At 41.1% G+C, this 21,619-nt stretch overlaps 1 protein-coding gene across 1 annotated transcript in view; it reads right to left on the bottom strand.

Moving 5' to 3' along the window:
• The window catches only part of PRIM2 (DNA primase subunit 2), a gene marked incomplete at its 5' end in the record, with an annotated part of 62,893 nt that overhangs the window by 39,201 nt on the left and 2,073 nt on the right, over window positions 1–21,619 (bottom strand). Inside the window, 6 exon segments of the mRNA XM_083495872.1 lie at window positions 7,768–7,905; window positions 8,689–8,784; window positions 14,198–14,318; window positions 16,765–16,844; window positions 17,934–18,037; window positions 18,329–18,497. Of these exon segments, the coding sequence (XP_083351998.1) occupies window positions 7,768–7,905; window positions 8,689–8,784; window positions 14,198–14,318; window positions 16,765–16,844; window positions 17,934–18,037; window positions 18,329–18,497 (708 nt within the window).

Here is a 21,619-nt window from a genome sequence, read left to right as displayed (position 1 = left end):
CCCCCTGCAATGCAGGAATCTCAGCTAAAGCATCCATGACAGATGACCATCCAACCTCTGCTTAAAAACCTCCCAGGAAGGAGAGTCCACCACCTCTCATGGGAATCTGTTCCACTAACAAAACTCCCACTGCAACATCTGCAGGGCACCACTTTTACTATCCCTGCATGTAGTGTTTATTTTCCTTCTAACTTTTCTATCTTACCTTGCAATGAGAAATAATGAAGTGCCTATGTATATTGCTGCGACGTATGGCAACCCCCTCCCCACAACTCCACTTCCGACCCCTTCTTTCAGTGGTTTCACTTCAGTAAATCGTCAAAACTTTACCACTAAGATCGGATTTTGAAACTGAACCAGTACGAAGCTATAACTGAGACAATAAAAAAGCCCAAAGAGTTATGCGGCAAACAAAAGTACTTTGTCCTTTTTAACAACTTGCCATCTGTGAACATTTTTACCAGTTAAAAATAGATGGTTAACTCAAATGAATCCATTGGAATTGGAATACGTTGTGCACAACAGATGGCTTGTTTATACAACAGTTCTGGGGAACATATTTGTTACAGCTTCTTCTTAGTTGTTTCTTGTGCCTATAGTCCAACAAAATATCTGAAACACCCCATCACTGCTATATTAGCTCTTTAACCACCAGGAGGGCGAGGGATGGGAAGCCCGAAGGCAATGAGAATCTAGAACATATGGTTGCAGCCTTTAGGATGTCACAAAAGGCTGTGCTTCAGCAACTTGAATGTGTGTTTTACAAAAGACATAAAGCACCATTTCTACTGCTGCAGCACAAGAGAAAAAATACTGCTGATTTTTTTGTGTGAAGGTCATTTTATCAGATCTCCATCTTTGCTTTTTAAATACACTGCATTTTAATATATTTAGATATGTATTTCAATATATTGTATTGTATTCAATTTCAATTGCTGTAAGCCTCCCTGAGTAGTGGGTTGGCACCAGAAGGAAAGGGTAGCATGTGTGTGAATCTTAAAATAAACCACCTTTTCACTTTAGCAAAAATTTAGTACCAGGAGACCTATTACTTATCCCATATTTGCTAACAGGTAAATTTTGAAATAAGCATGAGAGATGCATCAGTATCTCTGATAAAACTTAAAGAAATATGCAACACCAACAAGGTCACAAAACTGGCCTTGTAGTTAAGCACTCACAGGCAAGTGAGTGAGCTGGTGGAAGAGGATTGGAGGGATCCATCCCTTCTCCATGCCTTGTGGAAACTAAAGGGGTTGCCATAGGAGAGAAGTTCCCTGAAAAGAAATGTACAGGATGCTGAAGGAGGATGAAATTGTGAGTTTACTAGTATTGGGATAGGAGAGCGGGGGGGCGGGTGGCAATTACATCTGGTAACCAATGCCAGTTTCAGATAGTAGATGGATAAAGGTAAAGGGACCCCTGACCATTAGGTCCAGTCGTAACTGACTCTGTGGTTGCGGTGCTCATCTCGCTTTATTGGCCGAGGGAGCCGGTGTACAGCTTCCGGGTCATGTGGCCAGCATGACTAAGCCGCTTCTGGTGAACCAGAGCAGCGCACGGAAACGCCGTTCACCTTCCTGCCAGAGCGGTACCTATTTATTTACTTGCACTTTGACGTGTTTTCAAACTGCTAGGTTGGCAGGAGCAGGGACTGAGTAACGGGAGCTCATCCCGTCGCGGGGATTTGAACCGCCGACCTTCTGATTGGCAAGTCCTAGGCTCTGTGGTTTAACCCACAGTAGATGGATAGATAAGTGTAAAAAGTCCAGGACACAAATTCTCAGAGCCCTCTAGTGGCTATGGTGGCTCATTTACCAGAAATAATGTATTTAGCGTTAACTCTGGAAGCGTATACTTGATTCTGACCAAACTAAGCCTCTGAGAGCAAAATATACATCAGCTTTATTAATGCATCATTAAGGCTAATTGCATGCTGTCATCTGCCAGGAGAAGTAAATGCAAATTGATATACTAGTACTAGCAATCGAGATCAAATGAAACTTAGACCTTCCATTTTCCAGCTCAATTCCTATACACTGAAATACTACAGGGATCCATATAAGCCCTGAATTATCGGGTTTACGGCAGTGATGAAGAATAAATTTGTGGGATTACATCACCACAATGATTCTCGGTCTACTTGAGTTCCTGGACTAGACCCTTGAAACTCAAAACATACCATAATGAGATAAACATTACTTTCCTTCAAACAATTCCCATACATTCCTAGCCAGCATGCGATTGATTCTCACTTCTACTGGATTCTAAGTTCTTACAGCATCACTATGTGAAAGACAGCACACTAAAACCTTATTGGAGCTCAATACAAAGCGATAAGGCATCAGAGACACAACAGCCTGAATTATGGATATGCAGAGATTGTACTTAAAGCACTCTCAATCAGAGGGGAGGGGCATCCATAATTTCCAGATGTGGACCAAAACCACAGCTGGTTCCCAGTGAAGGAATCCAGGAGAAGGGGAAAGTCTGGGTAGAAATGACCACAAATGCTTATATGTAATTTCGGTCCATCTTGAGTGCCTTCTCTGTAAAAACAACAATTCTCCTCTAAACCTATTTTGACTTTGTTTTGACTTATTCACTGGCAGAAGCATACCTCAGACAATGGCCTTGCAAGAAATAATATTTATGCACTTCACTGCGCAGTGACTGAAACTGTTAAAAAATATTTCAGGAAAATATTGCAAGTACCTTGAACTCACAAGCAATGCCAGACATCTTCTAACTGCTCTGTAGTATCACAAATGGGAAAAAATAATAAATGGCACAGAAATAATAGAAAGGCATTAAACGAAATTATACTAAAATGAAAGCACTTTTCTGCTGCACTTCAGCACGAAGCATCCAGAGGACAAAGTCATTTTAATCATGTTTTATACTGCACTGTCAAAGTTATTACCTTACTAACCTTGTATATGCATATTATAAAAATCATCCATTTATGTTACAGTGAATTACTTTGGGTTAACACTCAAAACTCAATACCTGAAACGAATCTCAAGTGACAAGACCTTCATTAATCATAATTTTCTGATATTAATGCCACAACACAAAGCCTTCTTCTTCACAGTTTGAAACTTCAGGTGATCAAATATTATTGAACACCATCTGTATCAAATTGCATACTCCCTCTCTCATTCCCAAACAGAAATTACTGCTAGGAGCTACATGAAAAATGGTGTTTACAGATTTGAGTAGTGGAGGAAAGGTGAATCCTTGACCAAAAGGTGTAAAGAAGCATGGTTCCATGTGTAGCATTTCCACCTATAAGCATCAAAACTAGAAGGCTGATGCCTTTCCACTTGGCGCAACAAAAATACACTTGTGAATATCTCCACCCCCTCCAGCCCCATCACATGCCCTCAAAGTCTGTTCTGGATGGGTCTCCAACCTTCCAGAGCACATTTATTTTTTAGAGGGTGGGGCAGGGAAACTGAAGCTGTAGAGAAGAAAGAGAAGCCCCACTGAACAAGCAGACACCTGCTCTGCTTGCATAATGGAGCTCATCCAGAGACTTTTGAACCATTTTGTCTGGATGGATCAGAACAGCCACTCAATGAGTTAATCAGCTCCCAGTTCCACGTTATAATCAGGAAGCGAGAGTGCCAACCAAACTGAAATCTATTCTGAAATTTAAATCCAAACGTTCTAGAAGTGTATATTATACATCAAAGTCATTTTGCATAATGCAGGCTATGAAGCTTTCTGGAATGAACACAAACATGTTAACCAGTGGCAACTGTCCCTCCCCGTGGATGACACACACCCATTCATAACACGAAGACATTGTCTTATCTTCAAGATCCCAATGAGAAAGGAAAGGGGTCTTTCACTGTTCTGGGAATGAGAGAACAACCTTGCCCTTCCTGCCCACTTCACCCAATACTTTGAATTATCTGTCAATGTAAGTGTGTAGAGCAATGGTGTAAATAAATGCAAGGTCAGATTGGGCAGTGTATCTAGAAAGAAGTGGGAAGTGTTTTCTTGAACTTCTTTTTCTTGCCTCTCGAGACATTGACGGATGCCAACAAAAACAACAATACCTTTGAGGGACTAGGAAAGCTATGGTACCAGAACAGACCTGCACAACTTACGACAACCCCTAGATATGATTTCTGCTCCTGAAAAAGACCTTTTCAAAATAGTATTTCAACCACTCTTTGAACCAGCTTAACCATGGATTTTCACCAGGGGTTTACCCATGACTTTGGTGGCCCTCCCCAAAAAACCTATGCTTTCCATGACTATGCCACCTTTCCCCATGACCCAATTCTTGTTCCTGACCTTCTGCTGTACCTCCAAAATGCAGCATTAGGTGCAGGACAACTTTCTGCTATCCTCCCCATCTCCATGCTTGGGAAGGGGAGGCAAGATTCCATTTCACATAATGTGGAAACAGGCCTGTGCTCACCCTCCAGGGAGGGCAAACACCAGCAAGCATGAAGTCAAGTCATCGCACCTTCCTCTCCTCAGCCCAAGTAAGAGTGCAATGGGGAGGCAGATTTGGTTCTTGATTTGGCTCTGCACTGAACAGGTGCTCCAAGTGCCCCCAACAGCAAAAGAGGTGCTAAAACCTCTTTGGTTTAAGGCTTCTTCTCAACCATGGGAAAACCCCCTCCCCTGCAGCTGGTCACACTCCACAGAAGATGGAAAGAGAACTTGTCTTTTCAGATGTGGTGAGCAGAACCGTGGACCCATGAATTTAAAATATCCCTTCACTCTTAGTCTGCATGGTGTATTATCATGGTTGCACCAGAAGCGGTTTAGTCATGCTGGCCACATGACCCGGAAATTTGTCCGTGGACAAACGCCGGCTCCCTTGGCCTGAAAGTGAGATGAGCACCACAACCCCATAGTCACCTTTTACTGTGTACTGAAGTTCTCACCCTGGGCCAGCAGAGGGATACTGTAGATAGTTTTCACTCAGGTCCACATATGCAAATAAGGGATTGAAAGTGACATTCAGTGATTGGATAGTTACAGAAAGTGGCTACTGTTGCGTTGTAGTGGAGCTCTATATAAGCAGGCTGGCTGAACCCTTCAGTTCAGTTCTGTTCTGGCCTGTGAATATGCAAGAGCTGTTTGAAGAATCGCTGTGTCGTCTGATATGTTCACCCACAACTTAACACTTTTGACTGGACTTAACCGTCCAGGGGTCCTTTACCTTTACCTTTTGTAGCATAGGCTTGGTGGTCAGAACACACATAGCACCCTGTGGTCTCAATTTAGCACACTGAACAACTGTTTTATCAATATATTAAAAAGCTTCTTAATTGGAGCTTATCCGCATTTAGTTGCATCTGATAAAATCAAACTATCCAAACTTTAGCTACCATGGAATGTTTCCCAAACCTAAATAAATAAACATTCAAAATAATGATTGCAGGTTACACTGCAAAATCTTAAAGTGAAAGTTCATAAGGATTTCTGTAGCCTCCAAGAACAGTTTTATTATACAAAACTGCAAAAACAAAACAAAAAACCTTTACAAGTACGAAAGAAGCTATTTCAGTGTTTCTGCTGTCTCCTAGCAACTAGGATCTGCTGGTGTCTTCTCATCACAAGTAGGCCATTTGTATAAAATCTGTTGTGTTTCGGGGCAGTCATGTGTCAAGCAAAGCAATGGTATGCACAGCAAGAAGCATCCAGCTATAAATAAAATAGCAATGATAGTATTTTCATTAGGAACCTAAGAAGCTGTCTTACACCAAATCAGACCATTGGTCCATCTAGCTCCATATTCTCAACACTGACTAGCAACAGCTGTCCAAGGTTTCAGGCTGGGAACATACACAAACCTAGAAGGAAATGCAGAGGACTGAACTTGAGGCCTCCTGCTTACTGAGTAGATGCTCTACCACCAAGCAACAGACCTTCCCCAAACAGGTAATGCAACACTGAAGAAAGGTAATTCAGTTCGACCACAAAATAAGCTGGAGCAGAATCATGCTAGTTAACAAAAACTGGAGGGGTCAGTGGAAATGCTATCTGTGCAACAGCACCAACGGACCCAAACCATTTGCATGTTATCTGTACAAATAACCTTGTAAAAACCTTGCAAAACTACAAGCTTCCCAGTTCACGTCTCAGCCTTTTAAGTCGCTGTGATACACTAGCGCTGTAAAAAACATCAAGTCTTATGCCTGAAGGAACGAGTTAATTCTGAAGCACAAAGAAACCTTGGCCACGAGCAGAGAAACAAAGAATAAGATCCTCTTCAAAGCCACTTCCATTAATGCAGACACAGGAGAACCGTTATATTGATTTGAACTTTCCACTATAGCTCCTTATCTTTCAGAAACTATCTCACCTACTTCTTACAGTGTTTGGAATTTCTTTTTTAAAAGCTATTAATACATGATGAACAAGCAAGAAAGTGGCTAAGCTGCAGAAACTACTTTTTTAAAGGTTAAATGCTAGCAATCATTAATGTATGATGGCTTGAAAAACTGCACTTAAAAAAAGACAGAAGCAGTCAAATTTGCAGATGATAGAAAGATGGGAAGGACCAGCTGAAAATTGGACAACTAGGATAATGGCAAAATGAAAACTCTGGACAAACTGTGGACTGCAACTCTCTCCTACATGAAGATTACAGAATTAATGACCAGATAGCCAACACTTTTGAGAATGGCAAACTAAGCAAGAGTCAACACTGATGCTGTCACAGAAATGGCAGAATTCATTTTTTTTACTTGTAGTAACAATCATGTTTTCAAGACGCACACAAAAAACAGTTATACTCAGCATCGCTCCAACCTTGATTTGGAAGTTCTGGACACTACATTTCAGGATTGCATTAATAAGTTGTTGTTGGCATCCGTCTGTCTCAAGAGACGATAGAATGAGCCTCTGGGGATGAAGTCAAACAGCTGCATCAGCAGCACCAAAGTGACTTGTCCAGATGAGAACTATACGGATTTATTTATTTTTTTAAGAGTGTGCTGGCAACAAATCCTTCCCCAAGCAACAATATTTATTCTGTCTCTAAGAGTAATACAGCTGACTGAATAGCAAGCAAGTTGAAAAACAAGCATCACTATTTAGTATTATGGTGGTACCTCGGGTTAAGAACTTAATTCGTTCCGGAGGTCCATTCTTAACCTGAAACTGTTCTTAACCTGAGGTACCACTTTAGCTAATGGGGCCTCCCGCCGCCGCCGCGTGATTTCCGTTCTCATCCTGAGGTAAAGTTCTAAACCCGAAATACTACTTCCGGGTTAGCGGAGTCTGTAACCTGAAGTATCTGCAACCCGAGGTGTCTGTAACCCGAAGTACCACTGTATTGTTATTTATTAAATTTGTATACCGCCCTATACCTGCGAGTCTCAGGGTGGTTCACAGGATAAAATTACAATATAAAAAAATATATATTTCTGCCCCTGTTCCTCTACCTGTTCCTAATATTATTCTGAAGTTTGCTGAAATGGAGCGAGTGGAAAACTGCTTGTCAATAAGAACTGCCGTATAAAACCACTGTGTATTACTAATGCCATCTCAAGCAGAAAGGCTCCAATTTTACAATGTACAGTAAGGTGAAGTCTTACATAATGAGAATAAGAAGCTTTTTTTAAAAAAAGAAAAAGACGAAGCAGTTGAAGTACTTCTCAAATCCTGAAAGACAAATCCCCATGCCCTATCCCAATCACCTTTCGCAGGCTGAATGGAATGTTACCATTTATAAAAATGAAAACCGAAAAGGGAGTGTAAAACACAGAGCAAATTAGGAAGAAAAATACTTACTGCCAGGGCTTTTGACAGTTTGGTTCTGTAATTGTTCAGAACAATGGTAACAAAATCTTGCTGAGGTACATAGGCATAGCCGCCATGAAGGTAAACTTTTCTCACACGGACTAAATCCACAGCATCACAGAAAGGAACCTGAAAGACAGAAAAGGCAGATGTAATCTCTGAAAGGGACAGGCTAGGCCATTTTTGATAAACACCTCTTTTTTTTCCTTTTTTTTTTTAGCACACTCACTGGTCCTCAGAAGCCTAAGGTGAAACAACAGTGCTTCCAAGTCGAAATTTGGGAAGATTCCTTTAGCAATCATTTCACAAAGATTACTTTCCTTCTGGGTATAATGGGTGGAATTCAACTTTTAGCACTAAGGAGTTGCTTGCCTTCTTCCCCCCGATCCACATGTTGTTCTGGAAGTTCTCTCAAGCCTCTACAGTGGATCTGAGGGAGGTACGAGGGGCACAGGAGGAAAGACCCATTGCATTAGGAGGAATCCTTGTGCTGGCTTCTAGTAACAGAACAGCGTACTCGAATGCAGCCCAGTATTTGTTTTACCCAACTTCCACCCAGGGAAATACATCATCTGCTTAACTGCATAGATATTTGCAGTTTAGGATTACTATATACATTGGCAAATCATTTCCTTTAAGGCAAGTCATATACATAAGAACTGTGGGCAGAAGCAATTAGAAAATGAAGTAGTAGCACTATTTGCCCAAATGGGTTGGGAAATTGAGGTTATGAGAATGAAAATATAGTGGTACCTTGGGTTACAGATGCTTCAGGATGAGAACAGAAATCGCACGACGGAGCGGCGGCAGTGGGAGGCCCCATTAGCTAAAGTGGTTCTTAACCCGAGGTACCACTGTACAGATTTTTTCATTTATACAAAATGCTGCCACCACCTCAGCCTGCTCACTTACCTTATAAAAGACAAACTCTTCTATTTTAACACCACCCAAACCAGGAGTCGAGTTTCTTAGCTTCTCTCCAATGTTCATCTTTTCGGATTTTGGAATCTAAAACAAAAGTTATTGACCTTGAAATTCACTGAAAACATTATAAGAGAAGATCTCTTAGTTACAATGTTAAAATAAATGAGGCATCTAAGCTAAGCCTTGCAAAAATGTGGAACTCAGGTGTACTATTAAAGGAAAAGGAATGAAAAAGGAAGACGACTCATCCGAATGAGGAAGTAACTATTTGAATTAGGTACATGAAGTATGAAGTGTTAAGAAACAAAAATGGAAGTAGCATTAAGAAGTTGTGTTCTATTTCCCTCCCCACTTCAACATCCTCCATCCTCAAAACTAAGCCTTTGAGTTGTAAAAACAGAAACCGAGTACCTTCCCATGGTTCCCAAGGTTTTACAATAAGGAGCCTTATGCACCATTAAGCAAGCTGGAATGGAATAGAGCCCCATAAGGAAGGCCTTTAGAAGTTCTTCCATAGTTGCTTCCCAAGGCTCCTGGATATTCCACAATTAGCAGTCCTGCCATCACCCCAAAATCATTTCAACCAACCCAACACCATGAGAAGATATGTTTAAGATCTTCAGACGGATACCCTGTTGACTGTGTTGCAGCCTAAGGAACTCTACATTGTGATAGCACAGAGGTGAACATTCTCCACACTGGCATCCTTTTTTCGTGGAATAAATTCCCCTCACCCCCACCGCCAATACCTGCAGGTGAGGTTTCCATCAGTTATTAAAACTCAGCTTTTCACTCAAGCATTGCCTGACCATCGATACCAGTTTTAAACTGCCTCCTATAGCATCTTGATAGTTGGATAAGTTATTTTGAAATGAAGCTCTTTCCAAGGGAAAAAAGAAACTAGCATGGACGCCAACTTTCTTTTTAAATGTACCAACAGATTTCAAGAACCTGGTGTCTAAAATCCTAATAACAATTCCTGTAATTAAACTCATAATTTTGTTTTCTAATCACATTTCCATTTTTGTAGGGCTGCAAGCTTAAATCAACTAATTGGTGCAGACTACTACTAAACCATTAATCTAGGATTAGACGTTTCTCACCATCATTCAATGGGGATGTTAATTATAGTACTTCAGGGCCTCTCTTTATTGCCCATGACATTTCTAGGGCTGCTTGGACAACTGTCACTATTACTCTTTATCGTTCGTCTTCCTTCTAATTAACATTTATTTCCCCCATCCTTTAAAATTCACTGGGGGTTGGTGAATGCTTACAGAGAGGAGCCCTGAGAGGAACGGCGGGCTAGCAGCCACCACTGCTGGTGAGCAGAGTTCAAATGGAAGGTTGCTAGGCAGCTCACAAATGAAGCTGCGTATTGGGCTGCAGCGGGTGGCAAACAAGGGGAAGGTGATTGTCACTCCTTTCAACCCCCGCCTGTTTGCTTGCTTTTTAAGAGAAACAAACCAAAAGGGAATGACGACATGGCTGCGGGATGCTGGGCAGGTAGCAACAGCCACTGCTGATGAATTAAAAAGCGAAGTCCAATGGCCCTTAATGAATCTTATGGCCCTTGGTTAGTCAGCAGAGAGTAATAAAGATAAGATGAAGCATTGCAAAACCTAGACCACTAAGATTGCTTCCAGAAGGTTGGTGGCTTAAGCCCATGCAGGGATAGATGCGGGTAGGATTTTTGCATTGCAGGGAGCAGGACCAGTCCCTTCCAACTTACAATTTTGTGATTCTGTGTGATTATTTTTTTTACCTGGACTCCATCTTCAAGATATGCTGTAAGCTGTGCAGAGTGGCTAGGGAAACCCAGCCAGATGGGCGGGGTATTAATAATAACTATCATTATTATTATTATTATTATTATTAAGATCAAAAACTTTCTTCTTTGGCTTTCTGGCCTATGTTTTCATGTCAGACATTTACATTACTTATTTGTACTTGCGTGCTTTCCAAAACCAATAGAGAAGATTCCCATGGGAATCAATAGAACTCAATTCTGTTTCTGGGCCAGGAACTGGTTCACCACAAGAGATTTAAGGCAACTCCTTTTCTATGCCTCTGGCTGGGCTTGCCCAACCTGTTTGCAACACCTGGCCAAAAAAATATGGGTAGGGCATCTTGCTGAAAATAAGGTTTTCTAGCTCAAGTTCCCACTGAATTGCTGGAAGTGAATACTAACAGCTGCCATTTTAGAAATGTATTATGTAGACACTAATCTCCACAACAAAAGCAAAAAAAAACCACCATCATAAAAACCAAGTGGTTTTGATCCAACTACTGGAATTCAAATAGGTTAGAAGCCACGCTTCAGCTAGGCAAATCAAAGCACAGGAGATACCAGGCACTTTAAGCTTTTAATTAACTGCTGTCAAAGCACAGTTACCCTTTTGTTGCTTTCACAGAAAGTCAAGAACATTCCACTCACTGAGATGCTGAATTATCAGTGTGCACTTATATCCCTCTACTGCTCAATTAGAAAGGTTTGAAAGTGAAATAAAGATGCCTGCTCTTTTCAGAACTATTCAGTGATAAAAACAGGAAACTGAAGCACTGCCATTTGCACTACTTAACAAACCTCTCCAAAGACTTTTTGTTGAAAATCACAACAAAATCAAAGAGCAGCTACCTGGGGAAAAACTGAACTTTACTGACTTCTGCTACCCACCCTCAATTTTTGGCACAGCCGGCCAGTAACTGCATTGTAGAGCATTAGCTCCTCCATCTGACTATTCCAGGACACAATTTTTCCTCCCCCGATAGTGCACTGCAATGTACTCTTAACAAAAAAAAAATTGTGAGTGTGTGCACGAGCGCTTAAATACAGTTGTATTTAAATACAAATTCAGGAGTCAGTAAAGTTCAAGCAGTAGATTGCCTTATGGAAGACATTCAGTCAATAATATTATATCTCAGAAACAATATTAGTACCAACAGAACTATAAACTTCAATTGTACTGTACCTTGCCATTTTCACTGGCTACAATCACAACTGCAAAAGTTTTAAAAATAAAAAGGAGTATCCATGTTTAATAACAACAACAACAAAAATAATATTTTTTAAGCCTAGTTAATGGTCTAGGGTCAGTCATTCCACAAGCAGCCAACAGCCTTCCTGAAGTGCTGAAACACTCTGAAGCACTTCTAGGAACTGAAAGTGGATTGGGAAAAAGGTTGAAAAAGGAGCAAAATAACCTTTTGACACCTTGCGCATTTAGGCTCGGTGGCAACCCATGTAGGCAGTGGGAAAGGCTTCCTTCCCCTTTTCTAACCTTTCTTGAACAAGTCTCTAAAAAGTTTAAAAGAAAGATTAGAAAATGGGAAGGATCCCTTCCCCATTGCCTGGTAAAAACAGAGGGGGAATTTGTCTCTCTTCTGTTGAGTGAAAGAGAAAGGGGCCCATTTTCCCTCCACTTCTTAGCTAAGTCCGGGTAGGCCCTTAGAGAGCACCTTGTCTGGGTTGCTCTGAAAACAGCGATACTGCAAATACTGTTCCAGCTTCCCAGGATGCAACTCAAAAAGATAAACTGCAACACCGTTTCTACTACCCCAAAGGGTTTTTAAAAAAACAAATGTATTCTGCCATTTGTCAAAGGATTTGAACTGAAGCCTCTCACATATTGTTTCTTGGGTTGGTTGCTGTTGGGAGGGTTAACCTTTCCTTAAGAAACACAAGTATAACCAAAGAGAAACCTTCGTACAGATCTTGTTAACCTTCACCATTCTCTTGTACAATTCTGTAGCAACTTTGTCAGCCAAACTTCGCAAACTTCATTTTAACCCATCCCCTTCACACAACCTTTCTTAAGTGCTTTTTGGAGGGGGGTGATTTCTACTTGGGGAGGAATTTGACTGTTTGCTTTGTTAACCATTCCATCAGTCTCCCTGAAAGCTGCTCTGGAGGCTCTGCTGACACACACTCTTGAACCAATTCAGGGGGCTTACAGGAAGGGAAGCCCTACTGAACAAGCTGAAGTCCTTGTTCAGGCTTCCACTGATAGGACTCATGAGCTGAATCTCACCCTTAGTATGCAAGGATCTGGTGTTAGCGTACAGGCTAATTCACACGTCACACTAAGCCAAACCATGGCCTAGTGCTAACACATGGCCATACAGGCTGCAGCTACTTTGCTCCTCCCCAGTCCTTTTTTGCTATCGTGCCACACTGAGCTAAGCCAAGGTTTGGCTTAGTGTGACATCCCAAATGGGGTTTGTGGATAAGCTCACTCCTCATTGAGTACAAGCTGTGCGATGTGGCTGGACCCAACTGCCATCAACTGTTTTTTAAAAATAATATTTTTTTATTGGTTTTCTTTTTTAAACACAAAATATAGCAACTTTTCACATACATTTCAAATACATTTGCTCCGCCGAGCTCGTGACTTCCCTCCATCCCTTCAACTCGTTTTCCAATTTCTAGTAAACTGTATGCGTATTTTAACTGCCAGTTTCTGTCCTTCTGTTTATATCAAGTCCTTTTTTGTCCATGGTCAGATACTATTTTTACATTACGTTACAAGATTTATTTCAGTCCTGCTAGTGTCTTTGCATTTTTACAATGACCTTTCAAATACTCAATAAATTTACTCCATTCGCTTTGGAACCAGGTCACCCTGGTTCCGGATCCTAACAGTCAGTTTAGCTAACTCCGCATAGTCCATCATCTTCATCTGCCACTCCTAACTGCCATCAACTCTTGACCACTGGTCATGATGGCTGGAGATGCTGGAAGATGGAGTCCAGTCAAGTCCATAAGGCCACAGGTTCCCCCCCCCATCCCGTCTCTAAACTATCTCCAAGACACCCATCACCCCTGTAAAATGATGGCTGCCTGTCAATGTGGTACACACACTAATCAGTAAAATTAATTAATTAGGTGCATCATCTCTATCATTCCCTTCACAGGTTAAGATTATGAATTAGGTATATCATCTCTACTATTCCCTTCATAGGTGTCGCCTATTAGCGTAGATTTTTCAGTGAGAGCATTACATCTTAAGAAAAATACACCTAGTAAATTCGAAAACCCCAGATAAAGCTGTTGACAGTGTGCATTTTACAACCTAACGTGAATGTGTTTTTCACCCAAAAACAAAGCTTGCCCGTAGAAATTAGTCAATCTGTTTGAGATGCATCTTCATAGATGGAACATCAATTTGTAAAACTCAGAGCCAGAATATGGATTTGGACAGCTGTATAGCATTTGGTTTGCGTACTACATAGTCACATCTTTCCTGCTGTCGTACCAGGAAGAACCGTACTCAAGATCCTCAGAAAAGCAATACAGTAGAAGATTCATTATGAGGCATGGCTGGAGACCAAGTGGCTTTCTACTGACAAGCACGGCAGCCCAAACATGCATTATGGTCAAAAAGGAATGGCAGGGGGTGTGCGGGAAAGAGATTACAAACTTTGTTCAGTCTTCCATTCGGATATTAAGCATTTCAACACTACCACGTACACTGTAATTCAAAGTTGTGAAACTTACAGCATCATATGACAAGCTGACATTTTCAAGGAACTTTTTAGTCAATTCTCCACTTAGCTGGGTGAATCTGTAGCGGAAAAGATCCATTTCTTGCTGGATAAACCACCGCCTAAGCTCCTCCCTGCGATGGAACATGAAACACATGCTGAAATATGTTTAGTTATTTTTAAAAACACATAACTGCAGTTCTCTACATACCGTATTTTTCGCCCTATAGGACACACTTTTCCCCCTCCAAAAATGAAGGGGAAATGTGTGTGCGTCCTATGGGGCGAATGCAGGCTTTGGCTGAAGCCTGGAGAGCGAGAGGCATCGGTGCGCACCGACCCCTCTCGCTCTCCAGGCTTCAGGGCGCGCAAGGCTTGGGGCGGCAGCCTGCAGTCCGAAGCACGGGGCGAGCTGCGGAGCCCGCCCCGTGCTTCGGGCAGATGTCAGCAAGCCTCGCGCGCCGGGCTCGCAAGGCTTGCAGGCAGCAGCCTGTTCTGGGGGCTGGGGTCGAGGGAAGCTCGGGCTTCACCCGTGCCGGGGGGGGGATAATTTTTTTTTCTTTATTCCCTCCCCCCCCCAAAAAAAAACCTAGGTGCGTCCTATGGGGTGAAAAATACGGTAGTTTTTCTTTGAAAGTCAAATGAACAAAAATGTAACCTGAAATCTTCCTACAACATTCCAGTTTCTACTTCTGGATCAGCATTTCCTATATATTTTATTTTTAACGAAATAGTTTTCATTGCTCTTTATTATGCTATTTGCTTCTCTTACGTTCTTCTACCTGGACAAAAGGAGTCTCTTCCACTCCATAATGAGTAGCTCCTACAACATTTGAGAACATCCAAGTGCATGTTCATTTAGAATGGTGGCAGAGTGTGAGTGTGTGTGTTAAAAAGTCTTGTGGCACTGGTTGGCCAGGTCAGGCACTGGCTGAGGGATCCGTGGATGTTCATGAGGGTTTCTCACTAGCCTGACCCAGCTGCATCACTACTCACTGACTTCCACAATGGACCCTGGGTTAACCATTGCTACCCTGGTTGGGTGCTGGTGCAGCTTTTAAATAGCATATTCATATATACTGAATATATATATCGAGAGAGGGCACGCACAATTTGGATAAATTAATACAGCAGCAACCACCAAGGATATATGGTTTGTTCCTATTCAAAAGTGGCACCAGTGCCCACCCACCACTAAAATGCTGTTCTAGGAAGGAAGGAAGCGCTGCTGTTGTTCCTGCAGCAATGGTGGCAGCAGAAAAAATACTGCACAGTTGTGGCTGGGTTGGGAAGGGAAAGTGTTTAAGCAGCATGTGTGGTTCTGAAAAACGTAAGAGGGCAATGTGTTCTGACAGAGCCAAGAGATAAGAGATAAAAGAGATAAAAAGACATCAGCAATGCTTCTCTTCTCAGCTCTCCTGTTGTTCAGATGCCCTTGGCTCATGCCACCAGCAGAAACTTTTATATGTTGAGAACTGTGCAATTTAGAAAACTGGAAAATGGGGGGGGGGGGAGAGAGAAAGAGAGAAAGAGAGAAAGAGAGAGAGACAAAAACCCTGGAAAATATTTGTGAATAAAAGCAGTGACAATGTAAGCTTTTGCCTCTTGGTGGCACTATTGGACTACTAAAATCCAGCAGGTGAACCGCTTTATTTTTCATTACCATCATGCCACCAGATTCACTGAAAAATAATGTCCAAAGTTACCTCATCAAGTTGACAGAGGATATGTGGCTTTTAAAATAAAGATCAGTTTAATGCTTTTAAATAAAGACTTCAAGCTTTTGCCGAAAAGTCCAAGGCTAATGCAGCTAACATCAATTAAAATATAATAAGCTTGCATCTTAAAAGACCTAGATGGTCACTGATTAAACTGGAAATGGTTACCCGCTTCCTAGAAAGAGTCTCTTTAAGAAGTCTGAATGCCTCCCTCTTTATAACAGTTTTCAGTATTTAATTGTAACACCATATTAACGGGTAAAGTTATTTTATTGATAAGTTGTGTTGCTGTTTTTTTCCTTAAAAGACACACACACAACACTATACAAATATATGTCCTTTTTAACACATTGCAATTGACACTTATCTCTCCCCACAAGCAATGCCAAGAAACAGGCTCAATTCAGACAGCTCAACAAGTCATGGCTTTCGCTAACAATAATTTAGAACCCAACTCATGGTGTGAACTTCCAAATGAACAGGAAAACCATGGTTTGGAATTGCTTATCTGCTTGGTTTTCCAGTCTTTCAAAGTTCAGGTTCCTAAGCTTACTCCCTTCTCCATGGTGCAGCTGCCTCCAGAGATGAAGTGATAGCTTTAATTATAGTTTGTTAATCTGGACAACATGCCAAACCATTGTGAAGCATTTGTAACAATAATTGGATGGGACGTTTCAACTCGGCCATGATGATTTTCATTCTGAAATTAGCAGTGTTTCCCAAATAAGATTAATCCTAAAAGATCTTGGAATGTGGATCAACAAATGGTTATGAAATACACTTTCTCAAATCTTAAAATCCACAACATGATGTTTGTGCTTATTACATGCAATTAAACAGTAACTGGACAAACAATACCTACGATTGGCAGTAGGCAAGACGCAATATGAAATGAGAAATGTGATCTTTTCTTCTTGCATCATAATCCTCTTCAGCCAAAGCCTAAATTACAAAAAAGCATGTAAAGAACAATCATATAATATACTGTAACAACCACAAAAAATACTTTATTATAAATAACTTTTAAAATAAATAGACTTGCAGCACAATCTTATGCATATCTACTTAGAAGTAAGTCCACTGAGTTTACATCCTGGCATAAGGATTGCTACCTCAATTCTACAGGTCAGTAGTGGGCACAATGCAGGCTTCCGGAATCTATGCTGGGGTTTTTTACTACCAAACAAGATCCATCAACTTGATCAGGGACAAAATCATGGCCAGATGCAAAATTACAGGAAAGCATACAATGCATTCTTCATTATGGGACATAGCTTTGGAACACTCTGCCCAGAAAGATTTATTCCTTCACCTTTCTGGTAGTACTTTGTCATTTGAATTTCAGTAGGCATTTCATCTGTTTGCTACTATCTGGCTTTTTCAACATTTGATTTTCTTTTTTTTCAACTGATAGTTTTTACCTGCCACTGCCTATTTCATTTTATTTAGTATGTTCTTTCTATGTTATCACTTTTTATATGCAAGTTATTAGACACCTTTGGTGGTCTTTTGTACAGGGAACCCTATACTGGACATCAAGAGCATCTCCACCCCCATCGTTCTGCTTGGACACTGAGGTCCAGCGCCAAGGGCCTTCTGGCGGTTCCCTCACTGCAAGAAGTGAGGTTACAGGGAACCAAGCTGAGGGCCTTCTCGGTAGAGGTGCCTGCCCTGTGGAATGCCCTCACATCAGATGTCAAGGAAATAAGCAACTATCTGACTTTTAGAAGACATCTGAAGGCAACCCTGTATCAGGAAATTTTTTATGTGTAATGTTTTACAATTTTTTATGTGTTGTAAGCTGTCCAGAGTGGCTAGGGAAACAAAATCAGATGGGCGAGGTATAAATAATAAAATAATAGTAATTAATATTATCACCACCACCACCACCATACATGTCATGGGCAAGACCTAGTGCAACCATTTTAATCTACCAACACTACTATATCTCTAAAATTATTTCTTCCAGTGGCCACAACTACACAGAAATATGAAGTTTATACTCAGTGTTAATTATTCAGTTTTACTTACCTTATACGGAAATTTAAGAGCCCGAATTTCGGATGCCAGCTTTCTATTATAATCATCTGAACCTTTCACATAACTGACACCCAAGTTCTCTACTACTTTGAGTACTGCAAAGAACAAGACAATGACAGATTTGAAATGTAGCACTGAGTATCTAAGATGCGTCTGAAAATACATATCTGAAAAGTGGTTGGGGGAAAATAATTTGACAACTGATTATAACAAACTTACATAAAAGTATAAATGATAGCCATACCGAAAATAACTCTTTAATGTCTTAACTCTATGATCCTGAAAATGTTGAGGGTGAGTAAGCGTCACATAAGAATATTTCACAAAAACACATAATCAACCATTCTGAAAATTCAAGGTTTGTTCTAGTCTACACGTTTACTCACATTTGAGTCTGTCAACAGCAAAACTTTCAAATTCTATTAGAGATATATTTTCAGTGGGAGGCTGCAGGTAGAACTGAAGGCTAAGAGGGTATTGATCCTGTCTATCAGCCACCACCTTCAACAACTTCCGCCTGCTGCTTCCAGTAAACTGCATTTTCTCCCTGTAAACCTGTAAGAGGACAAACAGAATCACAAAAAGTTTAGGATATAACTAAACAGTAATAAAAGCTGGTTCAAATGTTAACCACACTTCAGAACATAGATCCCAATGGTACACTAAAGAAAAAAGACTTTCTTTTATTTATTTTAGGTCTATAGACAAAGTCAGAAGAATTTCAAGATTCAATTTTTAAAGATGTATTAGCTGCATCACATGCACAGATTGCAGGTTGTGGTGGGAGAGGCAGAAGCAAGATAACATATACAGTGGTACCTCAGGTTAAGTACTTAATTCTTTCCGAAGGTCCGTACTTAACCTGAAACTGTTCTTAACCTGAAGCACCACTTTAGCTAATGGGGCCTCCTGCTGCCACCAGAGCACGATTTCTGTTCTCATCCTGAAGCAAAGTTCTTAACCTGAAGCACTATTTCTGGGTTAGCGGAGTCTGTAACCTGAAGCGTATGTAACCTGAAGCATATGTAACCTGAAGCATATGTAACCTGAGGTACCACTGTAGATCAGAGGGAGGAGGACCATGGACTGGATTTAGACTGTGATCCTTATGCATACCTGCCTCAGAGTAAATCCCACAAAGAAGTCAATGTGGCTTACTTCTTTTTATAAAAAAAATTTCGACAAAGTAACAATCGTAAATAAATAAGAATAAAAACGTGCACCCCCCCATACCATTCCACTGTAACTCATCCAACCTCCCAAAAATTCAACACTTCTTGCGATGGTTTGACCCCTTTTATGTTTTAACAGTTCAAATTCTACAAACAACTTCCCTATCTCCTCAAAATCATTCCCCCTGCATATTCCCCGCCTTACCTTAATAGCACATGTTAATTTATCATTAATAGCTACATCCCAGGCTTACTTCTGAGTAAATGCGCTCAGGAGTAAACTGTTGGGGCCTGGGGACATTGGGCGGAAAAAAAAATCGAAGAGGGGGAGCGAAAGAGATAAATAATCCTCTCACACACATACATACCAGAAACCCACTCCTCCAAAGCCACCTGCCACTCACCGCGCGGCCTCTTCAGATCAACACCCAGCAGAACCCAATTTCCCGCGCGAAAAGTAACGCTCGCCACGCCCCCGCCGTGACGTCGCCGCCTCGCTTCTTTCCTTCTTCCGCTCGTTCTGATACCGCCCCTCTGAGCTCGGCTCCTTCCGCCGGCTTCCCGCGGTTGCCATGGCGACGACGACGACGCCCCCGCTTTTTTTTTCCTCCTTCACTTCCGGGGCCGGAAGTAGGAGGAGCAAATCTCCGTCCCGCGGAGAGAAGGCCGCTCTACCCTGTCTTTCAACCCCTTATTCGGCCAAAGCCGTAGAGATAAAGCAAACGCGAGAGTCCAAGCGCAGCAACCGAAGTCCGGTTTCCTAGCGCCACAGCTCCGGCGTGGCATGGTCACTTCCGGCACAATTTTTCCCCGTCTCCTTCTCCTGCATGCCCTTTCCCCGACCCGAAAAAGATGCAAGCTTGTGCTCCGATTTCTTGCCTTTTTGCGTGCGGAGAGAGACGGGGGTGGGAGGGGTGGGAATGTTAATTATTAGCCAACAATGTTAATTATTGTTAATTATTAGCCAAGAGCATCACCTTTGACATCTCCGTAAAAGGCTTGAGTCCTCCGAAGTCACTTAAAAGAGGATGCGGAGACATTGCTCCTTTCCAGCATCCAAATTCTATGCGTCTTTAGCTGTTCCTATTTTAGTTGTAAGAAGCCTCGAGTCCAGTTAGGGGGAAAAGGCGTGATATAAATAAATACAATAAAATAAGACAATATATGTTGTCTTCATGTAACATTTTTATAGGTAACTGAATTTTTGTAATATTTTGTTTAAACTGTCAAACAAAATATTGCTTAACATGAAAGTTCTTGCTTCGGTTTTTTTGTACGCAGCTTAGCAATATTTTTAATACATTAAGCAGTACAGAAATTAGATAAGCAAGCAAGCAAGTGACAAGCCAGACGTATTAGTGGTATGGCCTCTGCAACATCCACAGTCCCACTGCTTGCACTGGGGAAGAAAAAATCAGGATCCAGTGGAGGGACGCCTCCACCTCATAAAAAAAAAAAGCCCATGTCTGTAACTACTGCAAGTGAAAACAAGCATGCAAGAGATGAGGGAGTGCTCCCATCCCATTACCAATCCCTGATGGTCAGTGCATCTGACTCAAATCACTATATTTAAGATGCTGACAAAAGGCCCATAATACCTTCAGGATTATATGAAATTGGAACTGGCAGAAGGATGGGGGAAGAGACTGAGCGAGCGTTAATTTCTGAATTCATAGAACTGGGAACAGAAGATTCATACTGACAGATGGTCTTTAATAAATCATTAACTAAAGTGTTTTACTGCATTTTGAATATCTTCTTGTATACAGTGTAGGTAGGCTGTATTCTTAATGCGGGAATGTAGGCACAAGGTTGTTCAGTGCACAATGCCATCTGGTATTATACTGTGCAAATTTGTAGCGAGTGTATCCTTGTTGATTTTTATTTAAATGTGCATTTAATGGGTTTTAACACAAAGGGGCAGGAGCACTATTCTCATTTTCAGCTTGTTACCTTTCCTCCTCTCCCAGAATCAAGAGACTCCTATGGCTGTGTAAGTTTTTACTCTGCTGTAGCAGCAGAAAACTCTGGTGAAAATGAGGCTGCTTGACAAATTACAGTTCTACTCACTGCTTAAAATAGTATTTTGGGAACAGGCACATACTGTAACCTGAGATTATTGTCTTTAGATAGGAAAATATCGTCTCTGCTTCAATCAATAGAAATAATTACACTGGATATGCAGAAGTTAATTACTGCTGCTAAAAAATTAAGCAAGTCCTGTTCTCTTTGGAATTCCCTTCATATAACTGATATTGCATATGAGTCATGGAAGTACTCTCCAGTGCACAAGCTCAATAATTACTGTTTAAAGTAATTGCACTTGCACATAGCTAGCTTAACACTAATGACGTTTTTCCAATTGTAATAATAGCAAATGTATTCATTTTTAATAAATAGTGCCATTTGTGATTGTACAAAGATCTTTTTTTATCATGAAATAAATAGATCAAACACTTTTTCTTACAGGTCCAGACAAAAAGTTATCTCTCCCCCCAACACTAA

The sequence above is a fragment of the Podarcis liolepis genome (genome assembly GCF_965112155.1).
Source record: "Podarcis liolepis genome assembly, chromosome: 3".
NCBI lineage: Eukaryota > Metazoa > Chordata > Lepidosauria > Squamata > Lacertidae > Podarcis > Podarcis liolepis.
Note: the sequence above shows the minus strand (reverse complement) of the source record. Positions and strands in the feature narration are given on the sequence as shown.